Consider the following 24051-nt stretch of genomic DNA (forward strand, 5'->3'; position numbering starts at 1 on the left):
GTGGGCATATAACCTTATTTATACCATTAATTTTCTTTTACACCGACTCTGGTTCTGTTGGTAAATGACGCTGTGACGAACATGAAAGAACCTGTTTCGATGGCTTGTAGCGTGACGTTGCCATGGTAAATCGTCATGATTGGTAAATTTTATATTCAGAGTGAGATGGAATCGGGAGAGTGCTTTGACATAATGTTTATATGAAATTACTCTTCCCTGCATATTCGTACACGTGGAATTATCTCGCAGATGTTCTGAAGCCTGTGTAGGTTTGAAGAGTTTGATGTTGCATTTTTATCATGGCTGTATATCTAATTTAAAAAACCATTAATATGTAAATTGACTCTCTTGTAAATCAACATTGCATTAATTCGGGAGATCGTAAGAGACACGTCATCCGTTTCATAAACTTGTTATACTAACAGGGGCCCGTTGCAGAAAGAGTTGCGTTTAAACGCAAGTCTAAAAATCAATTGCAAGTCAGAAATGCGCGCTGTTGATTGGTTGAAAATCAAGTTGCCCATGATTTTTAGAGTTGCGTTTGATTGCAACTCTTTCTGCAACGGGCCCCTGATTTACAATAGCAGTTAAAGGCTACGGAAATCCTTCAATATGATATCATTTCATTTATTAGTTTCTGCAACACTTTATTATAAACACATTATACAATAATAATATGCGTACAACTGACAAACAAAACATTGAACATAAATGCATTTTATACATATATACCGATTGTTAGAAGGTTGCAGGGGTTGCCACTATAAGCTAAACTTGACTGCGTGGCAGCCCCAGAAAACAATAATTATTATTTATGATTGGCTGATAGTATTTGTCATAGAAATTGTGCACTGTTATTGTAACAATCAGAGACACATACCCTGCAAGGCACCGTGCATTTTTCTGAAGACGACAAGAACACACTTGTCGAAATGTCGAGTGTTGGTGGTCCCTTTCAGGACTAACAAAATTTTAATGCTCAAAAAGATACATGGTGTACCGTGAAACCTACTATAATATGATCATGATGCGCCATTGACCAATATTCAGAGATTTACCTTCTTCAAGAGAAACTAAATAATAGTCTAGATGAAATAAACATGTTCTTGACTTGTTGCAGAAAGAAACTGATAATAATTATTAAGGGGTGGTACTGTATGAGCACTAAAAAATCGCACACACACACCCACACTCACCTAAATACGCACGCACACGCACAAACACTGCTCGTATAGAGCACCCTGATCTGACTCCAATACACACGCACCCAAACGGATGAATAATGTAATATTATCTCACTGATTCATTGTACTCGGAACAAAATATTGTTAAATTGGTCCTCCTTCAAGCGCCTACTGATAAATTATGATAAAAGATTTAATTTATGCCAATGGGTAAATTTATAATTCTATTATTTGAAAAACAATGAGACATTACCATTCTCCCCTTTTTCCTCTATCATTTTGCAGGTACTGGCTAACACGTGTGTGACATTTCCAAATGACAGTAAGTACCTTTATTTCATTATTTTTTAAAAAGAAATTCTCTTCTAAATGAATCACTCCTCGAAGCAATTTGATTTTTCAGTATACTTCGACAATCATGACCGAAGTGTCAACTGGGACTGATAAAGTAGCTCATTTGCTACAAAATGGTTTCAGTCGGCATGAAGGAGACTCTTGGACATCCAGTCAGTCTATAAACATGATCTAAGCTTTTCACACTCACTTACTCCCTTTTGTGGAATAAAAAACTAATCCAGTTGGCAACAGTAGAACAATATCATAAGGATACAAAGAAAACTGCCTTTAGGTTTAGGCAGCGTCGTTCGACAACCAAGAAGAAAAATAGAAGAAAAAATGGAAAGATTGGGGTGAAAATTAACATTATATCGTTTTCCTATAATCATGGACCAAATAGAGATGGAAATTCGACTCGATCCTTTCGTTCTTAGAAGAGATCCACCGTCTAGTGATTATGTGCATCTTAATGAGAACTTCCTGGGGCCAGTTTCATGAAACTGTTCGTAAGTTACGAATGACTTTACGAACAATTGTTGACCCTTTCTTGTGCTATATGATATATCCCTATGTAGCTGACTTATGTATAAGAACATGTTCCCGTCGTTCGTAAAGTTGTGTATAATTTTACGAACAGCTTTATGAAACACCACCCAGGTATTCCACGGAGGATTATTCCATTGTTACTGGGAGTGCTGAGCATTGTCACAGCACCCCCAGTAACAATAGATAATCCTCCATGCATGGATGGGTCCATGGAAATTTACTTCATGTTGGGCCTCCTGTAAAACTTTGGCTGAATAAACTAGTTGGGTAATTGCTTGGGTAAGTACCAGGGCCAACAGATTTGGGAATTCTAGTTTAATTAAGTAAACTTTGAGATCATGCCATTGCAATGGCTTAATGAGCAAAAAAATGATAACAATCACAAAAAGTAAGGGGATAAACGGCTACGATGTAAAGATGATGTTCTCATTCCCGTGAATAATCTTTTCTAAATAGCGGGTAGCTGCGCATCCCTTTCACTGCAGTGCTCTGGCTTCGAGATTGACGAACATGACCAGATCAAATACGAATCATTTGAAATGGCTAACGACGCAACGGCACGGAACCACACGAGTCATAGCTACGCGACATGCCGGATCAAGGAGGTGTGCAAAGGCTCTACGAGCGACCAGCAAACCAGATGTAACGTCGTTGAGGATATTCTTACTGAGCTTGAGCCCAGCCTGTGCCCTGGGATGTGTTATTACATCATTGTTCCCCATCGCCAATGCGGAGAAGGTAAGACTGTAACACCACAGACACACTCACCCTTGTCCACATTAGACGTTGGAAGCTGCCTTTCCTATCTATAACGTAGATGGCCTGACTACCAAATTCCCCAAGGTGCCGTGGCCGAGTGGTTTAAGGCGCCTGGCTATACATGGAAAGTCCGGGGTTCGATCCCCGGCCGCGGCACCTATGCCCGTGAACAAAGAATTTAATCTACAAAGCTCTTATATTGCTTTCAAATAAATGGAAATGCTATATGCATTATTGGTAACTAGGTGTGCACTTGTTTAAAAAAAATAATGCAGTGCCTATCCCCTCTACTTTGACTTTGGGAAAGATATAGCTCTTCTTTCTAAGCACCGTCCAGCCGGTTCCTGACCGACCCTCTCTATCACGTCATTTCGAAAAAAAAATACATACGCCTGGTCGTTTTGAGTCGGTTTCATTGATGTGAATATAGCCCAAATCTTACCAGTGGCAATTGCTGTTTGGCAGTTTACTAATTCTGTTATTTGACAATAAGTATGGATCATTTTAATTGAGTCAAGTGATGTAAAAAAAAATGCAATCATACACATTGAAGGAATCAAACTTTGTTCACAATTTGGTAATAAAAATATATGTTGCATATTTAATTTAATGAATTAGAAACTATGACTTCATCTGCTCACCCATTTAAAGTATTCATCCGTGTAGATGTGACAGTTATGTGAAATGAGTATTCGGAAGTTTATTTTTATTTTAGATTTTTACATTCGATCTTCATGAAATTAAGAAAGCACTATGCTCGTGTGATTATTCTCCTTCCCCCTTATCATTTCTATTATCCTTTTATTTATTTCTGTATTTTCCTACTATTTACATATACATATATATTTTAATACCAATCATCGATATGATAAAACTGATAACAACAACAACAACTCTAATTTACCCACGATATCCACTCCCAACTGCAAGCTGTTTTCGCACCGGCCCCTTCATAGCATAGTGTTTTTTATTTGCCTTCTCCGTGCTCATACGTTGAGCGCCTGACAAGAAAGCAGAAGGGCCTGGGTTCGAACCCATGCCCTTCCGTATAGTAAGGCGGGCGCTCTACCACCGAGCCACCATGTCATTCATTCGATCAATTCTGATAACCTCCCTTATGCTCCTTGCAGGCAATTACATCTCTACTGTGTATATGACGCATGTGCCTGAAGGAAACACAGTCATTAAGATTTACCGGGCCCAGAGCACTTTACCTACTGCTAATGTCACCATCGATGCCGGATGTGATGGAATCGAAGGACAGGAGTTCTCCGATAGCTGTGAAATAATGGTCGACCAGTCCTGCCCCGGTACGTCTATCTATAAACAGAATTTTCTTCGTAAAAATGACCTTTTGTTAAAAGCTCGTGTTAGTTTAAAATATTGTTAAGTTAATGTAAGTCATTCTGTTAATTGGATATCAGTGATGACACTACTATACCCTCTTAATGCAAAAGAGCTAATATGGTCCCTATAATACTCCTCTCAAAGTGAGACGAGCGAACAGTCATTTTGGAGTGGGCTTTGCATCTTTTGAGAGTGCACTATAGCTCTTTCTGAAGTGAACATTTGGAATGAAAAAGAATAAATGCAATCAATCAACAAAAAAATAGTTTAATCGACATTTTATTCCAGAACGAGTTATAATGCGCTCTCAAAACATGTAAATCCCATTCCAAAACGACGGGTCCCTCGTCTTACTCTGAGAGGGTTGTTGATTAAGGCTCCAGATTAAATCTTTTGCATTTATAGTGTAGTATCATTACAGGCTTGATCCAGTCGACGACCGTTTAAGATCTTTTTAATTTGCTAGAAATTATGGAAGCTTAAAAGTGCCACCGAGATGTTGAGATAATTATCTCGGGAAGTCGACATCTTGATAGCAAAGGATAAGATGACGAGATCCCAGATCTCATCATGTCGACATCTTTAAGAAGAGATGATGAGATGACAAGATCGTGGATCTCATCATGTCAACATCTTTAAGAAGAGATGATGAGATGACAAGATCCCGGATCTCATCATGTTGACATCTTGTAGAAGAGATGATGAGATGACAAGATCCCGGATCTCATCATGTCAACATCTTTTGGAAGAGATGATGAGATGACAAGATCCCGGATCTCATCATGTTGACATCTTTTAGAAGAGATGTTGAGATGACAAGATCCCGGATCTCATCATGTCAACATCTTTTAGAAGAGATGATGAGATGACAAGATCTCGGATCTCGTCATGTCGTCATCTTTTAGAAGAGATGATGAGATGACAAGATCTCGATCTCGTCATGTCGACATCTTGTAGAAGAGATGATTAGATGACATGATCATGGATCGAAGATCTTGTCATCTGACCATTTCTTCTGAAAGATGTCGACATGACGAGATCCGAGATCTTGTCATCTCATCATCTCTACTAAAAGATGACGACATGACGAGATCCCGGGATCTTGTCATCTCAACATCTCTTCTTAATGATGTAGACATGACGAGATCCAAGATCTTGTCATCTCATCATCTCTTCTAAAAGATGTTGACATGATGAGATCCGGGATCTTGTCATCTCATCATCTCTTCTACAAGATGTCAACATGATGAGATCCGGGATCTTGTCATCTCATCATCTCTTCTACAAGATGTCAACATGATGAGATCCGGGATCTTGTCATCTCATCATCTCTTCTACATGATGTCAACATGATGAGATAATTATCTCAACATCTCGGTGGCACTTTTAAGCTTCCATAAGAAATTGACACTTTTCTTTTTTTATATATATTTTAGAAGTATTTTATGAAATGAATATTTTTTTTAGATAGTTATTGGATATCACAGATGATATGAAATAAATAACGTGTTTCCAAGTCAAGGTCAAATGTCATTTGAGATCAATCAATTTCGTTTCCTTATCAAATAAACTATTTTGACTTCTTATTTGAATACTTAATTGTTTCATATTCCATGAATCTTGTATACTGTAATATAAAGAGTAAGTCATTCTGTGAGTAAAATTCCGAGTTCATTGAATAAAATAATGTCGTTTTTTGTTACGCTATAGGCTTAGATTTAGTGCAGTTGATATTTTGTAACGATAAAACACCACAACCATTTTCGTTATTTATAGGCACAAATGTTCAGACCTTTGAGGCCAACCAGAATATCGCACTTGAAATCAAATCCGTTACCGGCGAGAAGAAAGTGGCTGTTTCATTTTCTAAACAGTTTTCAACTCCAGGTAATATAGACACACACTAACACAACAAAAATCATGATGGGTATTTTTACATGTAACACAGTATGCATAAATTTATGAAATGCCACACCCCTTTTATCCTCCTCCCCTCTCCATCTCTACAAAATATACTAGGAGAGTGAAATTTGTATTTTCAGTAGTTAAAAAATTTACATTATAAAAAATATTCAAATTGCACATTATCAAATATGTAATGTGATTGTTACAATAAGATATAGATATTTAAGAAGAGAGATTCACAAATACACCTAATCAAACTGAAAACAATTGACCATTTCCATGAGGATGCTGTTTTTCATGGCAATTTCTAACTGGGGGGGCTTCAAGTGGTTCCATGGCATTTTCTCCGACGACAATTGCTCCGATGGAAAGTCTGCACATAAAACGAAACATAAATCCTAACCTCAAAAACTAAATAAACCCTAATCCTAATATTTACATTATTCTGAACTCTATCACATTCCTAACTCTAATTCTATGCCTTCTGAGATATTAAGACCGGAGCAGTTTTCGCAGGAGCAAATGTCGTGTCACCCTTCAGGTATAATGTACGCACTGACATAGAAACGCACCTGTTTCATTGAAAGTACTACTATTCTTCTTTTGACCCCCCTCCCCATGTGTCCGCCATAAGTTGCAGTGATCTGGGGAGCGTTTCATCAATATTTTCATCCGACAAGTTGTCAGATCTGACGTGTTTCCTTGATTCTGATTGGCTGAGAGGCACTGTTCCTATGGTAACTGTCGGATAAACTGGTACTTGTCGGATAAAACGTCCGACAAGTCCTTTCATGAAACGCCCCCCTGGAGTCGGATTTATCTATATGGTGAGCATGTAAGCGCACACATTGTCTGAATATGGTGCCAAATCGTTAACTCATTACTTCATATGTATTATGTTCAGTCTTCAAATTTTTTTTACGAAGATTTTACGTATGGAACATTTTCCAAAGCCCAGTCCCCTCAAAAGCCCAGAGCTAGTTATAGTTTGTTCTATCGCCCAGTGACCGCCCTGGTGACGATCCACGACACTCGCGCCGGTGAAACCGATACCGGTGATGGGTCGCAGACAACCGAGAACGTCGTTGAGGGCGTGGATGACGCCGCCAGCGTGGTAAAAACGAAACTCGTCATCGATTCTCTTGTACTCGACATCATCCTCGTCGACGATCAAGGACGACAGATCCAGCTCGATGATGATCATTTGATACATTTGGCCTTTGGGTCAAATCAGCCGGTAAGTAGATTGTTAATTGAAGGATGTCCAGACTTTATTTCATTTTCATAATATGTGCATACTTAATTTTAGAGGAGATATGCATGTTTATGAACAATTAGTTTTATTGTATGACTGCATTGAACGATTATCATTAAAATAGAAATCTATTATGTGAGAATGAACATCGTCATTCCCCATTCGTGATATCTTTATATATCTTAATAATTAGGTCTCCTTCTTCCTTTTCTCCTTTTCTTGTTCCTCTTCTTGTTCTTCTTCTTCTCCTCCTTTTCTTTTCCCTCTTCTCCTTCTTCTTCTTTTTCTTCTTCTTCTGCTTTATTGAATCTATCATAATTACTGTCCCCTCTTTAACTTCTTCATTCCTTTCCTAAAAAATGGAAAAGATCGAGACAGGGTGCAAAATGTAATCAACAAAATAAGGGCAACACGACGGAAATTTTCCATTTACAAATTTACAAAAACATGTTCAAGTGATCTAATTTTCTTTGATTTTCAGGTTGTTTTTTCCCTTCATTTTCAAGACAAATATTTTTTTAAAAGAAATAACTTATTCGTTCGGAACTGGAAAAAGGAACATTAAAAAAAAAATTTCTTCAGTATTATGTTGTTCGTGTTTTTTTTTCCATTTTGCGACCAGAAAATACAAAATTGTCTATTTAGTACCTTGATTCTCCTATCCCTTGACCGCCCCCCTAATCGTCCCCGCCCTCCACCTTTAAACAAATTCGCTATGAGTAATCAACTAATAATTATGTTAAAATCTTAGTCTTCAAACAATTTAAAAATGAAATTATTTTTTTAGAAAAAGTAAAGCGAGCAATCGCAGTAAAACAAGGCAAACTTTCAGTTCACTTTGATAATTGGAATTCTGTAAACAAGTATTATGATATTCTTGCTGAATTGTAACACATTTTTTATACTTATGTATATGCTTTATTTATTGCTGTTATTATTTATGTATATTGTGATTTGATTTTGAAGCAATAAAATTTATGACAATAAAAAAATGACTATGTTCTTTTCCTTGTTGAACAACATAGGGAGGATTCAAGGAAAGAGTTTGTCGCTTCTTTGATGAAACAGAGGAAAAGTAAGATCATACAATTTAGTCTGAATATATTTAAATGCTAAATTTGAGGTTGGGGGACGGTCCCCCTAAAATTTTTGTTGATAACTTTTCTTTTTTTTTGTTTTTGCTTGTCAATTTTTTTTATCCCCCTGTGTCCATCCCAAAATTTCAGGTGGACCCCTCCTTAATTTTTGGCTCCCACCGCCAATGGTTAGCCCAAACTCATGCGATTAAACAAACTTCCCCCATCCCCTACACACACACACACACACACACAAAGATAACAATGATAATAATAATAATGACAATAGTAATGATGAATTACACGATTGCATGTAACATGTAGTTTTTGTCATCATTTCCACTGAATTTTGAAAGAACATAATTTCAGATATAAGTAAAACTGAGTAAAGGTATATTCAGAGAATGTCATCGATAAGGATTTGATATTTTTTACACGATGAGAACGAATTTAAGGATCGGCTTGACCAATCATAGGTCCCCCGACTTTATTTAATTGACACTGATGATACCCTTTTGTTTTTACTCTTGTATATGCATGAGAGAGATTCCAGAAATAAAGGCAACCCCCCCCCCCTTAATTTCGATCCACTGTATATCTTGATAAGTTCAGCAATTCAATCGATAATCATAGGCAAAGTCTGAGAGAAGACGAAATTTCAACTAAAATCAACTTCTACTAAATTGCATAAGCTATCGCCCATCTTCATTTCAGGTCGTACGACAGCGTATCTCTCGATTTTCTTTACCCAATAAGCAATATTTTTGTTTAATTTCCGATTATTTTCTTACGTGATGGAGAAAAGACGAACAATGAGTGAATTTTAATTATGATTTGTCAATTTACCTTGGTAGATGGTCTGGCCATGGCTGCCATGTTTCTGATAGTAACGAGACTGACGTCACCTGTGCCTGTAACCATACTACCAGTTTCGCAGTGCTACTGCAGTTTGAGGTATGTCATTATTTTGACTCATTAGCCCATAATTTGAACTCTGTTTATTAATTCGAACTTTGCATGTGGTTGTGCTATGAAGAGCCAACTATGACACAAATCTTTAACATTGCAGAATCAGTCATCAGCTCATTTTACACTCGAAATACTGTCTTGGAATATTAATTAAAATAGTCTACTTCATCAGAATGGGGAAACAACGTGACAACTATAAGAAACATAAAATGTAAACCAAAGCCTTGAAATGTTTAGCTACTCATAATTTCATACAATAGTGAGTTAGATCATGGTTTCGTCCATGCTGCCGTACTTTGGCAAAAGGAAGCAAGCTACCGAAGAATCGTTTGTTGTAAATGAGCAATGGGTGTTCGTATTTACATAGGCGTCAATGCAATTTAGCAGCATATTTTCTTCAATATCTTTCCATAAAACGATTTTCTTCCCCAAATTGTGCCTGAATGTGCAACATACAAAGGGTGTTTCAGAAATAATAATAACTCAAATTTGTCAGATGTGTCACTTGCTTCCTTTTGCCAAAGTTGGGCAGTAAAAGCGAGTGAACTTCACCAGAAATGCACTTTTTATACTGAGTGTTGAATGCAGACAACGACACTATAATGCCCAGCGAGCCCAGAGGAACAAAACTTTACTGAATGTAATATTTTATCACCTGAATTCACATTTTGATAGCAGAATTCGAACAATTTAAAACATGTTGTTTGAAGGTTTGCATGGTGGCATGTACAATTGCTGATGTGGTTTACGGTACATGCACCATGTGGAGTGTTAGAGAACACTCACTCCTGAAGACGGACAGTCAACCTGTCCGAAACGTCGAGTCTCTCTACTACTTATCATCTCTACTCGCCGACTCAAGCCAGCATCTCCTCATCAGCTCTACTACTCAAGCTGTTCTCACTCAACATTCCTTCTGGTTTACAGTCCTTTTCAGGACTATTTTCAAGAAAGAATACTCTACTCTCAAATCTCCACTTTCTCGCCTATCCACTTCTTCTCTTCTTCTATCCACTGGCCCGTATTCTTAAGTCGGGTTTAACTTAAACTCAGGTTTAAAGTTGTGGTTTAAGTATGGGAAGCCAAATGTATCATTTTTTAAAATTAAGTTATATGTTTCTTATGTTTTACTGTGCTCTTTCCTGATTCATCGATGGTGAAGACAATCATCTACTTATACTTCCTACACAATTATGAATGGTTTGAGAGCCGAATGAGCTGAAATATGATATCTCTACTGTTAATATTATGTAACAATTGGCTGTCCATACTTAAACCACAACTTTAAACCTGAGTTTGAATTAAACCCGACTTCAGAATACGGGCCAATGTTTCTATAAACTCCACATGGTGTACAGTAAACCACATCAGCAATTTAAAACATGTTCATTTTCTAGCGGGATTCACTAACTTTTTAGCACCACTATAAGTTCTTCTGGCTAACAACACTGACTAGGCCTATTGCACGAGTCTCGTCTCCGTTGTAATCCGCCGTCTCTTCTAAAACCCATGATAATTAAACCAAAGGATGACATCCCTTACATAACTCAATTTGAAGTTTGAAAGCACTTAAGATCACAAGCAGGGCCCGGGGAATGATTTTTTTTTACTGGGGTTGCTGATGCAAGTTTGAAAAGCAAAAAAAAAATGTTTTCTCTTTAAAATTGAGAAAAAAATTGTTCTCGAGAAACTTAAAGAAAAAAAAATGGTCTCGAGAAACTTAAAAGAAGAACAAAGGAAAATAAGATTAAGAGGGTAATTTTAGTTAATTTTTTTATTTTTTTTTTTTACACATGTACTAAAATGCCTAGGGGTGCTGTCTGTGAGAATAAAACACGCAGCACCCCATGGGCATTTTTTCTTTGGGGGGGGGGGGTGCTTCAGCACCCAGGGCCATAATCACACGTAAATAACAAAGTGGAGATTATTCTTTTTCCCTCGAATGAAGGATTGTACGATTGAAGGAGCCAATCTGAAGATACAAACCTTGATGACCAGGTTCTTCAATGCCATCTCTATCGCTGCCCTATTCCTCTCCGTGGTCATTTTCTGCTATCTCAAGTGAGTTTGTCCGTTTATTACAACATGTTATGCACTCTTAGAAATATCAGAACCTTATACTTTTTCCAGTATTTGGAAACTTGTAAGGTTCTTAATTGAAGTAGAAAATAGTTTTCAACAGTCCTATAGAACTTTTTTTTTGCAAGGAACACTTAAAGTTCTTTTTTAAACAACCTATGGGATTTTTCCTGGTGTAATAAGACACCCAATAGGTAGTACAAAGAACCCTATTCAAGACGGGTATATAGGGTTCTTCACATCATTAGGATACCCAAAGGTAGTATGGTAGTGGATCGTATTACTGAACACTTTTCATGAATTTGATCATATCAAACACATTATTCTCATGAAATTCACCAAACTTTCACTATAAATACACAATTACCTACAAAATATAAATATGTAAAAATGTTGCTGAAATCATTTTTCCTTTTTACGATATAAGCTTCCAATCGGACGGACCCCTCTTCGCATGTGAAATATTTTGGTCACTTGAAAAGGGTCTCGTTTTACCGAACGTGTGTTTTCTATAGGAAAAGTTGAGGAAACAACAAAATCACTGATGAGCTATCTTGACCATAGTTTATCATTTTTAGAATATTAAGACTTTGTAAATGTGTTTTTGACCATTTTTCTTTTCAAGTTCCGTTTGGAAGGATGTTAATTTTGTTGCAAAATTTTGAGCGTATGAAATTATTTTCTGATGCGTATGAAGCGCGCGTTCGGTAATACAAGGCCGGTCGGTAATACAATTACTCACTATACAATCAAAGAAGCCTATACAAACTTGGCAGGGTTCTTAACAACAACAAGAAACCCACTGACGTAGCTAGCTATGTTTTTTAGACCTCATTTTATTTTCCCCTTTGTTTTTTCGTCTTTCTTTCTTCTTAGAGGAGATCAGATTAACATGAATTTAGTCACATCCTAAATTTGTGAAGGGATTCATTCTATTTATTAAAACAAATCCAGTCGTTTACTTGACTTTTACAATTACAGGAGCTTTATAAATATCTATTTATCAGTTCGAAACTGTGTTTCATTTCTCAATATTTGACTGATTTGATCTGACCTACAGGTTGTACACATCTGACCAGGTGAAAGTCCACATCTGTCTTGCAATCTCATTGGCCTTGGCTCAACTTGTCATGCTCTTCATGGATCAAACACAACACAAGGTGAATATCATTGCCCAATTGACACCATCCCCTCCCCCCCAAAAGGAGAAAATTCAGATGAAACTCTGACCAATAGTTACACAAATTCAAACCTCAATCGATTTAGTTAACAAATTCAAAACAGTTTTTAAAACATACTTATTTGAATCGTACCTAGCCTCAACAAAATGAACTCGCCAACACTTCTCTTCCTCTCCTTCGTTTTCTCAAGCACATAGAGACCTATCTGTTATGTGTTATGCGCTATAAAAAAACTGACGATATTGTTATTATTATCATTATTATAAAATTTCCTTTCAAATCAGTCAGAATATATCAAATAAACTTGTCTTTTCGTTGTGCAATCCCCACACAAGGAAGAAGAGATCAAACGTATTTCTATTGTCATTTGAATCCCGTAATCTTACTCGTGCTATCTGGCTTGAGTGTAATTCGATTTGTCCATTTTTTCACCAGCTCACGGGAAATATCTTCTACAGAATCTTGACTTATTTTAATAATCCACATGCGTTAGCTTTTTTGTGCTTCCTTTCGTCTGGTATTGTAAATTTGTTTATTGATCACTGTTGTTGTATTGATGTTTCCTGTTCCTGAAAATGAAAAAAAAAATAATTAAGAAAATATATGAACCACCATTTTAATTCGAATATTCATATATCTTTACCTATACCAACGCCATATAGGGCATGTGTCGGGCCATCGCTGGTATCATGCACTACCTGCTGACTGCTTACTGTATCTCCATGATACTTGAGGGAACACTCCTCCACCGCAAGGCATCCAGGACTCACAAGGCACCAGTCAAGGGCTGGATGATCATTCTTGCAGTTTGGGGTAAGGTTTGGTGGACGCGTTTAGGAGTGGTAGTGGTGGCGATGGTGGTTGTGGTGTCAAGGGTAGGATGATCATTCTGGCTGTTTGGGGTAATGTTTGGTGGACGTGTTCAGGAGAGGTAGAAGTGCAGTGGCGATGGAGGTACGATGATCATTGTTGCAGTTTGGTAGTGTCAAGGGCTGGTAGTGGTGGCGATAAAGGTAGTAGTGTCAAGGGTAGGAGATCATTCTTGTTGTTTTGGGTAAGGTTTAGTGGTGTTGAGTGTTGAGTGGTGGTGGTGGTGGTAGTGAATGTTGGTGGTTGAGATGGTGATGGTTTGGGGGTAAGGGTCGTTGGATGGGTTTTCGAGTCTAGGTAGCCACGTTTTGGCATTTTGATCATCATTCTCAATGTTTCGAGTGAAGACTAGCGGGCAAGTTTTCAAGTGGTGATGGTGGTGACGGCATTTGGATGATTTCGCGCTTTTGCTAATACGATTGCATTCGTACACTAGAAAACAAGGAAAAGACACGATTAAGAATAATGCAAATGTGCGAGAACCGGTATTTGTCTTTCCTGTCACACTGTACCAAATCGTTTAGCAAGTGATGTGAGAAACATTTCAAATCGCAAAAGGTTTAGCATTTAGAGGATTATTGTTCAGAGAATACCTGCACCTACTGATCTAAAATAACTTACTTCAATGCGATGGTGGTAATGACGGTGATAGTGATGACAATATTTTCTTTAAAAGTGGATTTTTAACAGTTTGGAGCACTTGTTTCATTTTTGTGATTCTTGGACATTTATGCTTGATATTCCTTCATTTATTATGAAACCTTAATTCGCAATTTCATTTTCCACCTGTAGGTGCCTTTTTAATTAATAAAGTGATGATATATTTCCATACCCTACTAGGTATTCCGTGTGTGATGGTTGCCGTTTTGATGGGGTCTTTGATTGATGGCTATGGAGGGGAATGCGCGTAAGTATATACGTTTTAAATTTTAAGTTACGTATACAAGTTTTTTAACCCATTTTATCCCTTATTTCGAACATTTTAAAGTTCTTAAAATAGAAGATGATCCTAAATATTCCTTTAGAGCCATTTTTGTTCTACATTATTGGGGTAAAAGTTGGAGAATGCTTTTTCGTCTGGCTATAGCTGTCGCTTTGCACCTTCCACTGCTCAAATATGAAACATAAAGGTTCTCCCTGTATGGTATCGGTAAACGTTAATAACGGTAACCGTTAAACATTTTGTATAAGAGTGTTGAATTAATCTTTCTGATATATCATTCATTATTTTATAAACGCAGCTGTTTCTTGAACGTCCAGTACAAAACTATGTATATCTGGCTTACCGAGGTGTGTCTTGTCGTAGTGGTAAGTAAAAAAAAAACAACTAAAAATTACACCGTCATTATAGAATTTACAATAGGATTCGAAAAATTAACAAGATACACAAAACATAGTATTAGTGTATCGTTGACAAAATGGGAGGAAATGAATTTCGATACCATTAATGTTTAATCCATTTGATATAATGATAATCAACCCATAATGTTTGTTATTCCATTGACATTAATGCTGATAAAGATTATCAGACCCAACTATCCCGACAGCTGTATTGCAAACCATAATCTTACGTCAAACTTTATTCGAAAAATGATGTAGGGTTAGGCCTATACAATGACACCCCCACAAAAAATTATACCGATAATAATGAAATGATAGTAACAAGAAAATGCAGACGAAAAGTGCAAACATTCCCACCGTTAACTTTTGCACAACGTCCCCGTTTTCAGTTTAGGTATACAATTCGATCATAAGTATTTTTTTACTTGATGCATGTGGTTTCTTTGGATACGAGCAAGAATTTTATATTTTGAAACAATAAAGATAAATTAATGTTGTAGTAAAGTCATTCCAAAATGTTTTTTTTGGGGGGGAGGGGCGGATCAATCATCCTCTTTAATGACATCTAAAGACAATTAATTTCTGTATATTTCGTTTCTATGGTTACAGGTAAACACAGTCCTCCTGTATTTGATCATGCGCACTTTTGTCTCTCTCAAGGCAAATGCTAAGAAGAGTGATACGGACAGACTTAAGTAAGTTCCTTATCTTAATGGCGAAACCAAGGATACTTAGATTTGCCTTTCGTTAGTTACTTACTAAATCTTCCAACAAATTTCGATTAAAAACTAATCCAAAGACATATAGTCTATTTATTTTTAAATTATCTTTTGTTTAAATGAATATAATTTTGCAACACGGAATCTGGGGAGAATTTTGTCCAACTTTACTAAATGACTTAAAAGTGTGAAATAATAAATCCACTGTTTAAGAGCGTACTCCGAACAGGCTATACTTTTTCACTATTATTTGCAACGTAATTGAGGGGGTTACGTTAACCACTCATTAATGGTGCTAAACACTTAAAATTCTTAGGTGTTAAGAAAATGCCAACCCTACACCATGGAGATTAAACACGGTGTTTAAATATCAAATAAAACATGCTATGATAGCACCATTGGATGTTGAACTTACACTTGGTGTAATCTATATACACAGCTCGTGCAGAATTAATGCTATTGTTTTTTTTTTACAGTGAAGGATCAGCAGAATAATTTGTAAGGGAATCAATCGTGAGTGAAATATTTGTCCCAAATGAATAATGTCATTTTCAAATTCTGCTTTAGGTTAACTTCTGCCATAAAAAAAATATTGATTTACTGCTTGACTTTCCCCAACTCTAATCTGCTTGAGATGATTGTACTCTGAAGAAGATCATAACACATGTTTAGCGTAATGATATTTGAAAAAATCACGAAATTCGTCAAAATGTTTATGCATTTGCCCCCTCCCGGAAAAAAAACCTTCGTTCGGCCTGTATGGACGATCGATGCATACAATTTTAGCAGTAGAGTGAAACGGAATCAATTACAAATTTCATATTGATATTTGTAATTGATTGTTCAGTATATCAACAGGGGCGTCGATCCATTTTTCAGATTGGGGGGGCAAAATCATGAATCAATTTTCCAAAGGCGCTCGATCACACCCACACACATATGCCTATATATATATGTGTACATATATATACGTGTATATATATATATATATATATATATATATATATATATATATATATATATATATATATATATATATATATATATATATATATATATATACACACACGCACATACACACACAGACATATATATATATCTCACTAGCAGATAAATGCGAGCGCAAAGCGCGAGCTGAAAATTTTGATATTTCGATCTGAAAAAAAATGAGTTTAATGGACGTTTTTAATAAAGAACAAGATATATATATCCAACAATAGATTATTGCAAATCGAAGTGGGAGTTCTTTTGAGGTTTAGAACTGAAAACGGGACCATATTCACCTATTTAATCATGGAAAGTATGGGTTTTTGTTACAAAAATGATGCGAGCGCGAAGCGCGAGCTGAAATTTTTTGATATTCCAATCTGAAAAGTTGACATTTTGAGCACGATTTTAGACGAAGAACGAGTTGTGTATCTCAATCTCGCTTGCTGATTTCTGTGTAGCATTACAATCTTATTTTATTTTTAGCACATGCGGAATTATTGGGTGGGCAAAATGATATGTTTGCCCCCCCAATATTTTCATTGGTGGGGCGATCGCCCCCCTGCCCCCCCCCATAATCGACGCCTCTGTGTATATAGGGTAATGATCAGGAAGAGGCATTTACGATGTTTTTTTTTCTTTTTGTTTTTCAGGGCTACCGCTCGTGCTGTGTTGATTATGGTGCCTATGCTGGGAATGACGTGGGTATTTGGCTTGCTTCAGGCTGTCATGAAGAATGTCTTCTTGCAATGGTTTTTCATACTGATGAACGCACTGCAGGTAATAGACAATGGATGTGATGATGATTATTATAATAATATTAATAATAATAATAATAGTAATAATATTAATAATGATAATAATAATGATAATGATGATGATGATGATGATGATAATAATAATGATAACAATATTAATAAAAACAGCAATGATAAAATGATAATAGTAATAATCGCTAACTGTAATATTATACTGATAATAATAAAAACAATCATAATAAAATTGATTAATAATTATTGAAACGTTGATTATAGTATTTTCGACTATAAATCATTATAATGTCCTTATTCACCGCAATGAATGTATTAATGCAGGATTGTGTATTTTTTTAAATCTTCGTTTTCAGGGCCCACTGTTCTTTGTGTTTCAATGCGTCATGCATCCCGAGGTAAGATATTTAGATCACACTTTAATTAATCTAGAAATTTATTCTAAAATACCCGCCTCTGTTTCATAACATTAAGATATATGCCAAAATCCCGCAAGTAAATCGACTCCAAATTACCAAAAATGATGACGCTATATCTGTGCTGCTGTGAACAGCCTCCTTTGTGAAGTTTTGTCCCGCGGGTGTATTGTTTTCATTTGTTTTGTTGATTTTTATTGTGCTTGCTCATTTGTGTTTGCTTGTCTGTGTGTTCTTTTTTATGTTGTTTATTTGTTTTTGTGTTTGCTTCAAATGTTCGTTTGGGATTCGGCTGTATGGGGCTAGGTCCCTCGTTTTTAGATAATTTATTTTGCTTAATCTTTAAATTAAAATTCTTTCATCGGGTACAACGTATCACAAAATATTAATTTTTGAAAAATATACCACTCCTCACTACAAGTTTGGGTTTATAGTGTAAATGATAATAGCCAGAGTTTAATTATAAGTCAAAATTTATATTTGATTTTAACTAATTTTATCAACAAGAATAACTAACCCCCAACGGACTGTGCCACATTTCCTTTTTCCTTGCCTTGTTGAAATGTAACTTTGTGTAAATATTCTCATAAAGCACCCCGATCCTCTAAAAACATCTATACTGTAGGCCTAATTGCTATAATTGCTTACTATTCGTTAAGTAGCTGGTGTAGGGACGGGCAAGCTGATTTGATTCCCATGCTTCGGATGATGGATTTCAGTCAACGTATGAATATTAGATTATGGATGTGGCTGATAACTTAGTGATCTTTTAAAATAATTAAAGATTTTGGTACCACCCAGTCACCGCTCATACTACTGTATGTCATATTCACAAATTGAGTCAATTTCGTATTGACGACAGCTAGCCTTGTCTTTGTCAAGTCGGGAATCCTCAGAGAAAATATACTAGACATTTTACTCTTTGTTGTAGCTTTGATAATATATTCTTTGATAAGTATATCTATATTTGGAACCTTGCACGGGTTTCCTCTAATTCCTGCGTTTTGATGATAATACCCTTTAGCTTAGATTTTCTTCCAGATTAATTTCAAAATTTATATGAATTATGAAATTCAAGAAAGCCTTTTGGCGCGCTTCCAAAGCTATTTGACTGATTTGTGCCATTTTATATGCCACGTACTGTGTGTATACTGGACGTTGAACTTGATCAAAATAAAGGGCGGAAGGTGCGTCTTATCTCACATTTCTTCTGATCATGATTTATTGTGTCATAATTCATCTCATCAAAATTCATTATCTCGTATTTCATAAACATTTGACAAAGCGTATGGTCATAATATCAACACGTGAAGGAAGTCACTGGGAAGACTTCCACCCGATTTATGTGATCGATAAATGTATTTGATCATGCTGTGGTGTGATGTGATTGTTGTCCATTTTAAGCGTTTCTTTACATTTTCTGTGTAACACTACTATTCCATAATGTTATCACGAGTGACATCGAGGTGTTCTGTTTTTATACCTTTGAGTCCAGAGGAGCGTTTCACCAACGTTTACTGTCCTTCAAGTTGTCGGATATGACAGCTTTCCTTGGTTTTGATTGGCTGAGGAGCACTGTTACTATGGTAACTGCCGGATAAAACGTCGACATGTCCTTTAATGAAACGCTCTTTATATCAAATAAAATGTAAAATTACACCTGCAATAAGCGCTTTGCCAGAAATCAGTATCATATGCTCTCATTTAATATTTCCATGGTGGCCATGTCAGGGGTGGTTCCAAGATGTTTTACAGATAAGAATGGCATGCATGGGAATACACTGCAGACTTCTATTGTTCATACTGTTCTTTCTTCTGTCTATCCCTCACTATGAGAAGAATCATCACCCCAAGTGCCTTCAGCTTTTGGCTTATTTTCCGACTGCATTGCTATCAAAGACATGAACTATCATATTCCCACTGTCACTCAAATAACCTCTTCAGCTTTATCCACTCATGTAATCCGGGCATGATGGCTCAGTGGTAGAGCGCCTGCCTCATGGTAAACGGGAGGTCGTGGATTCGATTCCCGGTCGATTCATACCAAAGACTTATAAAAATAAGACCTTCTGTCTTGTTGCTATATAGGTGCTCAGTATTACACGGGCTACATCTGACAGGCAAACAGATATTCATTCGAGCCAACCCATTCTAAATTTTTAAATTTGATATTGCTGATTGACAAAAATGAATGAATATGATTGAAAATCTAACTCTGATTCTAGAGAGGGTACCTACCGAACTTCCTTTTTCCAAATTGGGAAAATATATCACCACTTTGGAACTATTTTTTTTTTACTGGCGAAGAATTGGGGCCATTTTACTGTCTCAAGTGATGAGTTTGATCCTGTCAGGTGTATTCTTGATAAATGCCAATTCATTTTTAAAATGAGTCGGCCGAGGTACCCTTTTCTTGTCAGATATGGAATGTCAGACATCCTATCCACTGGTAGTAAACATTCAACCCATTTTGTTATGATTTTTTTTTAAGTTCCACTTTAACACACGAGTTTATGGGAAATTATTCAGGCCTGTGATACCTCAGTGTTGAGATTGGAAATGCAGGGCCCGCTTGAAGAACAGATATTTTTTTACTGATACCCTGGGAAATAAAACATTATTATCCGTAATTTCTATTCGACAGGTTCAGAAGGTGATTGGACGAAAGCGCAAGGTTGGTGACTCCTCCAAGTGGGCCATGAACACCTCCACATCTGGTACGGGAGGAACTCAATCTACAGATAAGGGTACTTCTCAGTTCACAGAGTCTAAGCTGAGTAAAGGACTTTAAGAATTGCCGTGACGGTCCCTGAAACAAATGGCGTAGTCGGTGCCATCAGCTCTCACATTTTGAGTTAGTTAATTCATCAATTAATATAGAGGTATACGAGTTTGTTTTCATCTGCTTTTTATACCTATACATCATTAAATTACAATTAAAGTTTGCATCGAATTCACCGAATGCTTATGCCGATGAAAAGGCTCTGTATATCAAGTCATGTTTTAAGGACACTCTAGAAGAAAGTGTAAATGTTACGTTTAAGTGGAGGAATACCATTGTGAATCTGAAAATCCTATGTACTTTGAAAATTGTTATTAGGGAAATGCATGTTTCCCCCCTAATGAAAGGATTGGTAAAGAGTATACCGCGGTTCTTTCATGATTGTGTTAAATGATAATAAGCACACTAAGAACATTGGAAACTTCTTTTGTGGTGCAACTTAGCACCGTAATCCTGTTAATAGCTGATTTTGTTAATCAAAGGGCGCAATTATTTAAGTAACCCTGAAAAGAGGAAGGTTGTGAGATGGTGGATTTTGTACCCTTTTCACTTAGGGTGCGAGATTGCACCATATAAAGGTGCAGTAAATATTGAAAATAGGGAACAGAATCGACCGTTTTTCTTAGTGTTTGTTTATATTGCTTATTTGGTGTTGTAAACGTGATAAGCAATAAAATATATAATAAACTTGACTTTTCATTAGCCTTGAACCATGTGAATATTATTCCATGCTTTGTCTTTCATACGCTGTTCCAATTATCTATTTATTGTCTTTCAAAAGATCAGTCTTTCGTTCTAATCTTACCTCAGGTTAAAGGAAAAATATATAATATATTCTTTAATTTATGTTAATAATAGAATTGTTTTGATATTGCTAAACTCTTCCGAGAAGCATATTTCATAATTTCTGATAATAGTAGATATCCGCCTATAGTGTATTTGCATTCCTACATACTTAAGGCAATTATCTAGAATAGTGCATCAACTTGAAGAGGATTTCTGTGGCATCACAATGTTCGATAACTAAATAGATTTTATTGTATATAGTTGTAAGATCTCACAGAACTGTTTTTAACCGAATTTTATTCGTCATTTTTATTTTCTTATCCATGTTTTATTTTCTTATTTGAATTGCATGCAATGCTCAGATTTTGAAATAGTTTGTGTTTTATGTATTTTTATCGTATCAACATGCATGTATATATTTTTTTTGGATTTTAATTGAGCATATAATTTAAGTCAGACAATTTCAATTAATTTTTAACGAATCATATACGCACAAGTTAGTAATGTGATAGAAAACTTATACATGAACGTAGAGCAGCCTATTTTCGTTTTATAAAGTAGAAAATTAATATCATAATTTCTAACATTGCAACAGTTTGAATCAATAAAGTTTGAAATATTAGTATCTATATTGTGCGCTTCATCCCGGCACAATTATTTTTTGGTCATAATTATATCAACGTTATATAATTCAAAGTCAGCACGAAATGAAAACGTAATCTACGATTGGATATGGCTTGGCATCCGTCCGGAATATACTAGAAGTTTTTTTTTTTATTTCAACGCAATTTAAAAGATCTTGGTTTAGAAATTCCTGAACATATTTATATGAGGCATTATGTACAGACCGGAATAACGAATCCTCGTTTCTCAATTTACTTATATCATATGTATATGTACATTATATCGACTAGATTTTATCTAATAATTTTCATCTTTGTGCCTTACCTAGTGTGGCTATTTCAGATTATCGTCATCTTTATAATATGTAAATAGCATAACATTTATTATTGCAAGATTTCAAATGATTTATTAGATTTAGCTGATATATATTAGTTTTCTTTATACAAAGAACGTAATTTAAAGGCTTAGAGATAATTTTTTGAGGTTCAGTAGTAAAGTATGCATTTTCGAATATCTCTCCCACAAATATCTTCAATTTCAAAAGGAAAATAATTGATAATTATGAGAGAAAAAATGCACTTACGCATGGCTATAAATTCACAGGGTGCGGCGAGCTTGCCCCCCCCCAAAAAAAAATTATAGTAACCATTAAAACAGCGCCAGATCTTTAGCTTGTAAATTCAATTTACAAATTCAAAACTTGCCATGCATGGTAATCAGCTTTGCTGCATTGCTTGTATAGTATCTTAATTATTTTCCACATTTTTGTCCCTTTAATACAAGATAGCCTGAAAGTGACGTCTTATCCTCTCTCTCTATACCAACCAGCCCACACTTTCATACTTCGATAAAAAAAATCATTCGGTAACATTAAATATCAACAGCAAAATCGTTTACAATTAAAAAAAGGTGAAGGCTATACAAAATAATGAGCCATGAACTAAAAAGTATATTTTTGCTGATGAGGCCCTACGGTAATATACTCTACTTCCTTTTTTCCCTCTCTTTCCATTTTGCCTCTTCTTGTTTGTCGGAGTTTAGACTACTTGAACAAAATATAGAAGCTGCCGCCTTGATCCCCATGCAGGCTACGTGCCCACGTAAAACAAAGCGATATTGTAACTAATTTTAATCTGTAAATATACTGAATTCATCCTCGATATTTGACAAAAATACAAGGCTTTGCATTCCATCCTATTTTATTATATCATGTTTACCGTGTTGCGTGGTTAATTCTGATATTTTTTTTATTGTTCATCAGATATTACTTAAGGGTTTCTGTTATGTTTCTATTTAATTGTGTTGCACAATAATGATAATGATAATATACTAGATCTTGGCTCACTTTCCATCTGTGTGCTCAAAGCCGCATAGGTTCAAAAAATTGAAATGAATTAAAAAGCGTTTGTCAAAAAGCGCTCTGATACAAATATGTGCTCAGGCTTCCACTGAAAGTGGTTGCTGAATTGAAGTCTGGGTTTTCAAACTCTAGTGGAAGAGAATTCCACAGGGTTGGCCCCGCGTGAACATGGACTGGTTCCCCATGATTTTTTTTTCTTTGAAACCGGAATTTGAAAAGAGGTTGAGGATCTAAAGTTGAAATATTTAAATTCTGTGTTTCTAGCTCTATATGTTTCCGTTTTGAACATCGTGAGATAAAGACACAAAAGTAATCGAATTATAGAATGACAGACCCTCGGAGCAATTCGTTGCCAAAACGTCATACAAATTCACGCTTAGATATCTTTGAAGTGATTGTTTCTTAGCATATCTTAAGATAGAAAGTGACTTTGCCATTTCATAAGTAACTTGATAGATTTTAATCACCAGGTGTAGCATAACAAATACAAATACATAAGATTTAGAACAACCAATGTGGTGATTATCTCACGAACAGCGGTATATTCATATGACTATCTGTTAAAAATATGAATAACGAATATTGCATACCGAAAGTTTTCATTAAAGCTCACTATATTTTATTCAAAATAACCATACAAAAAACTGGGCGTTGTGGCGTGCGCCTGTAATCCAAGCTGTGGGGAAGTTACAAATTGATGCAGAGGTTCGAGCCCTGGTCACGTCTTTCGGATGGTGACGTTAAAGGTCGGTCCAGACG

At 35.9% G+C, this 24051-nt stretch overlaps 1 protein-coding gene across 1 annotated transcript; it reads left to right on the forward strand.

The window, feature by feature from the left end:
* Positions 1-2395: 2395 nt before the first annotated feature.
* LOC121430113 (adhesion G-protein coupled receptor D1-like) lies at positions 2396-20629 on the forward strand. Its single transcript, XM_041627390.1, has 15 exons — positions 2396-2804; positions 3956-4135; positions 5949-6059; positions 7082-7314; positions 8358-8407; positions 9263-9362; positions 11326-11438; positions 12517-12616; positions 13300-13450; positions 14348-14414; positions 14749-14815; positions 15458-15543; positions 17208-17334; positions 17681-17722; positions 20385-20629. Exons 1-15 carry the CDS (start codon positions 2606-2608, stop codon positions 20529-20531), a joined length of 1773 nt encoding a protein of 590 aa, XP_041483324.1. The 5' UTR covers positions 2396-2605; the 3' UTR covers positions 20532-20629.
* The last annotated feature ends 3422 nt before the right edge of the window (positions 20630-24051 follow it).

This window comes from Lytechinus variegatus, chromosome 16, assembly GCF_018143015.1.
Source record: "Lytechinus variegatus isolate NC3 chromosome 16, Lvar_3.0, whole genome shotgun sequence".
Taxonomy (NCBI): Eukaryota; Metazoa; Echinodermata; class Echinoidea; order Temnopleuroida; family Toxopneustidae; genus Lytechinus; species Lytechinus variegatus.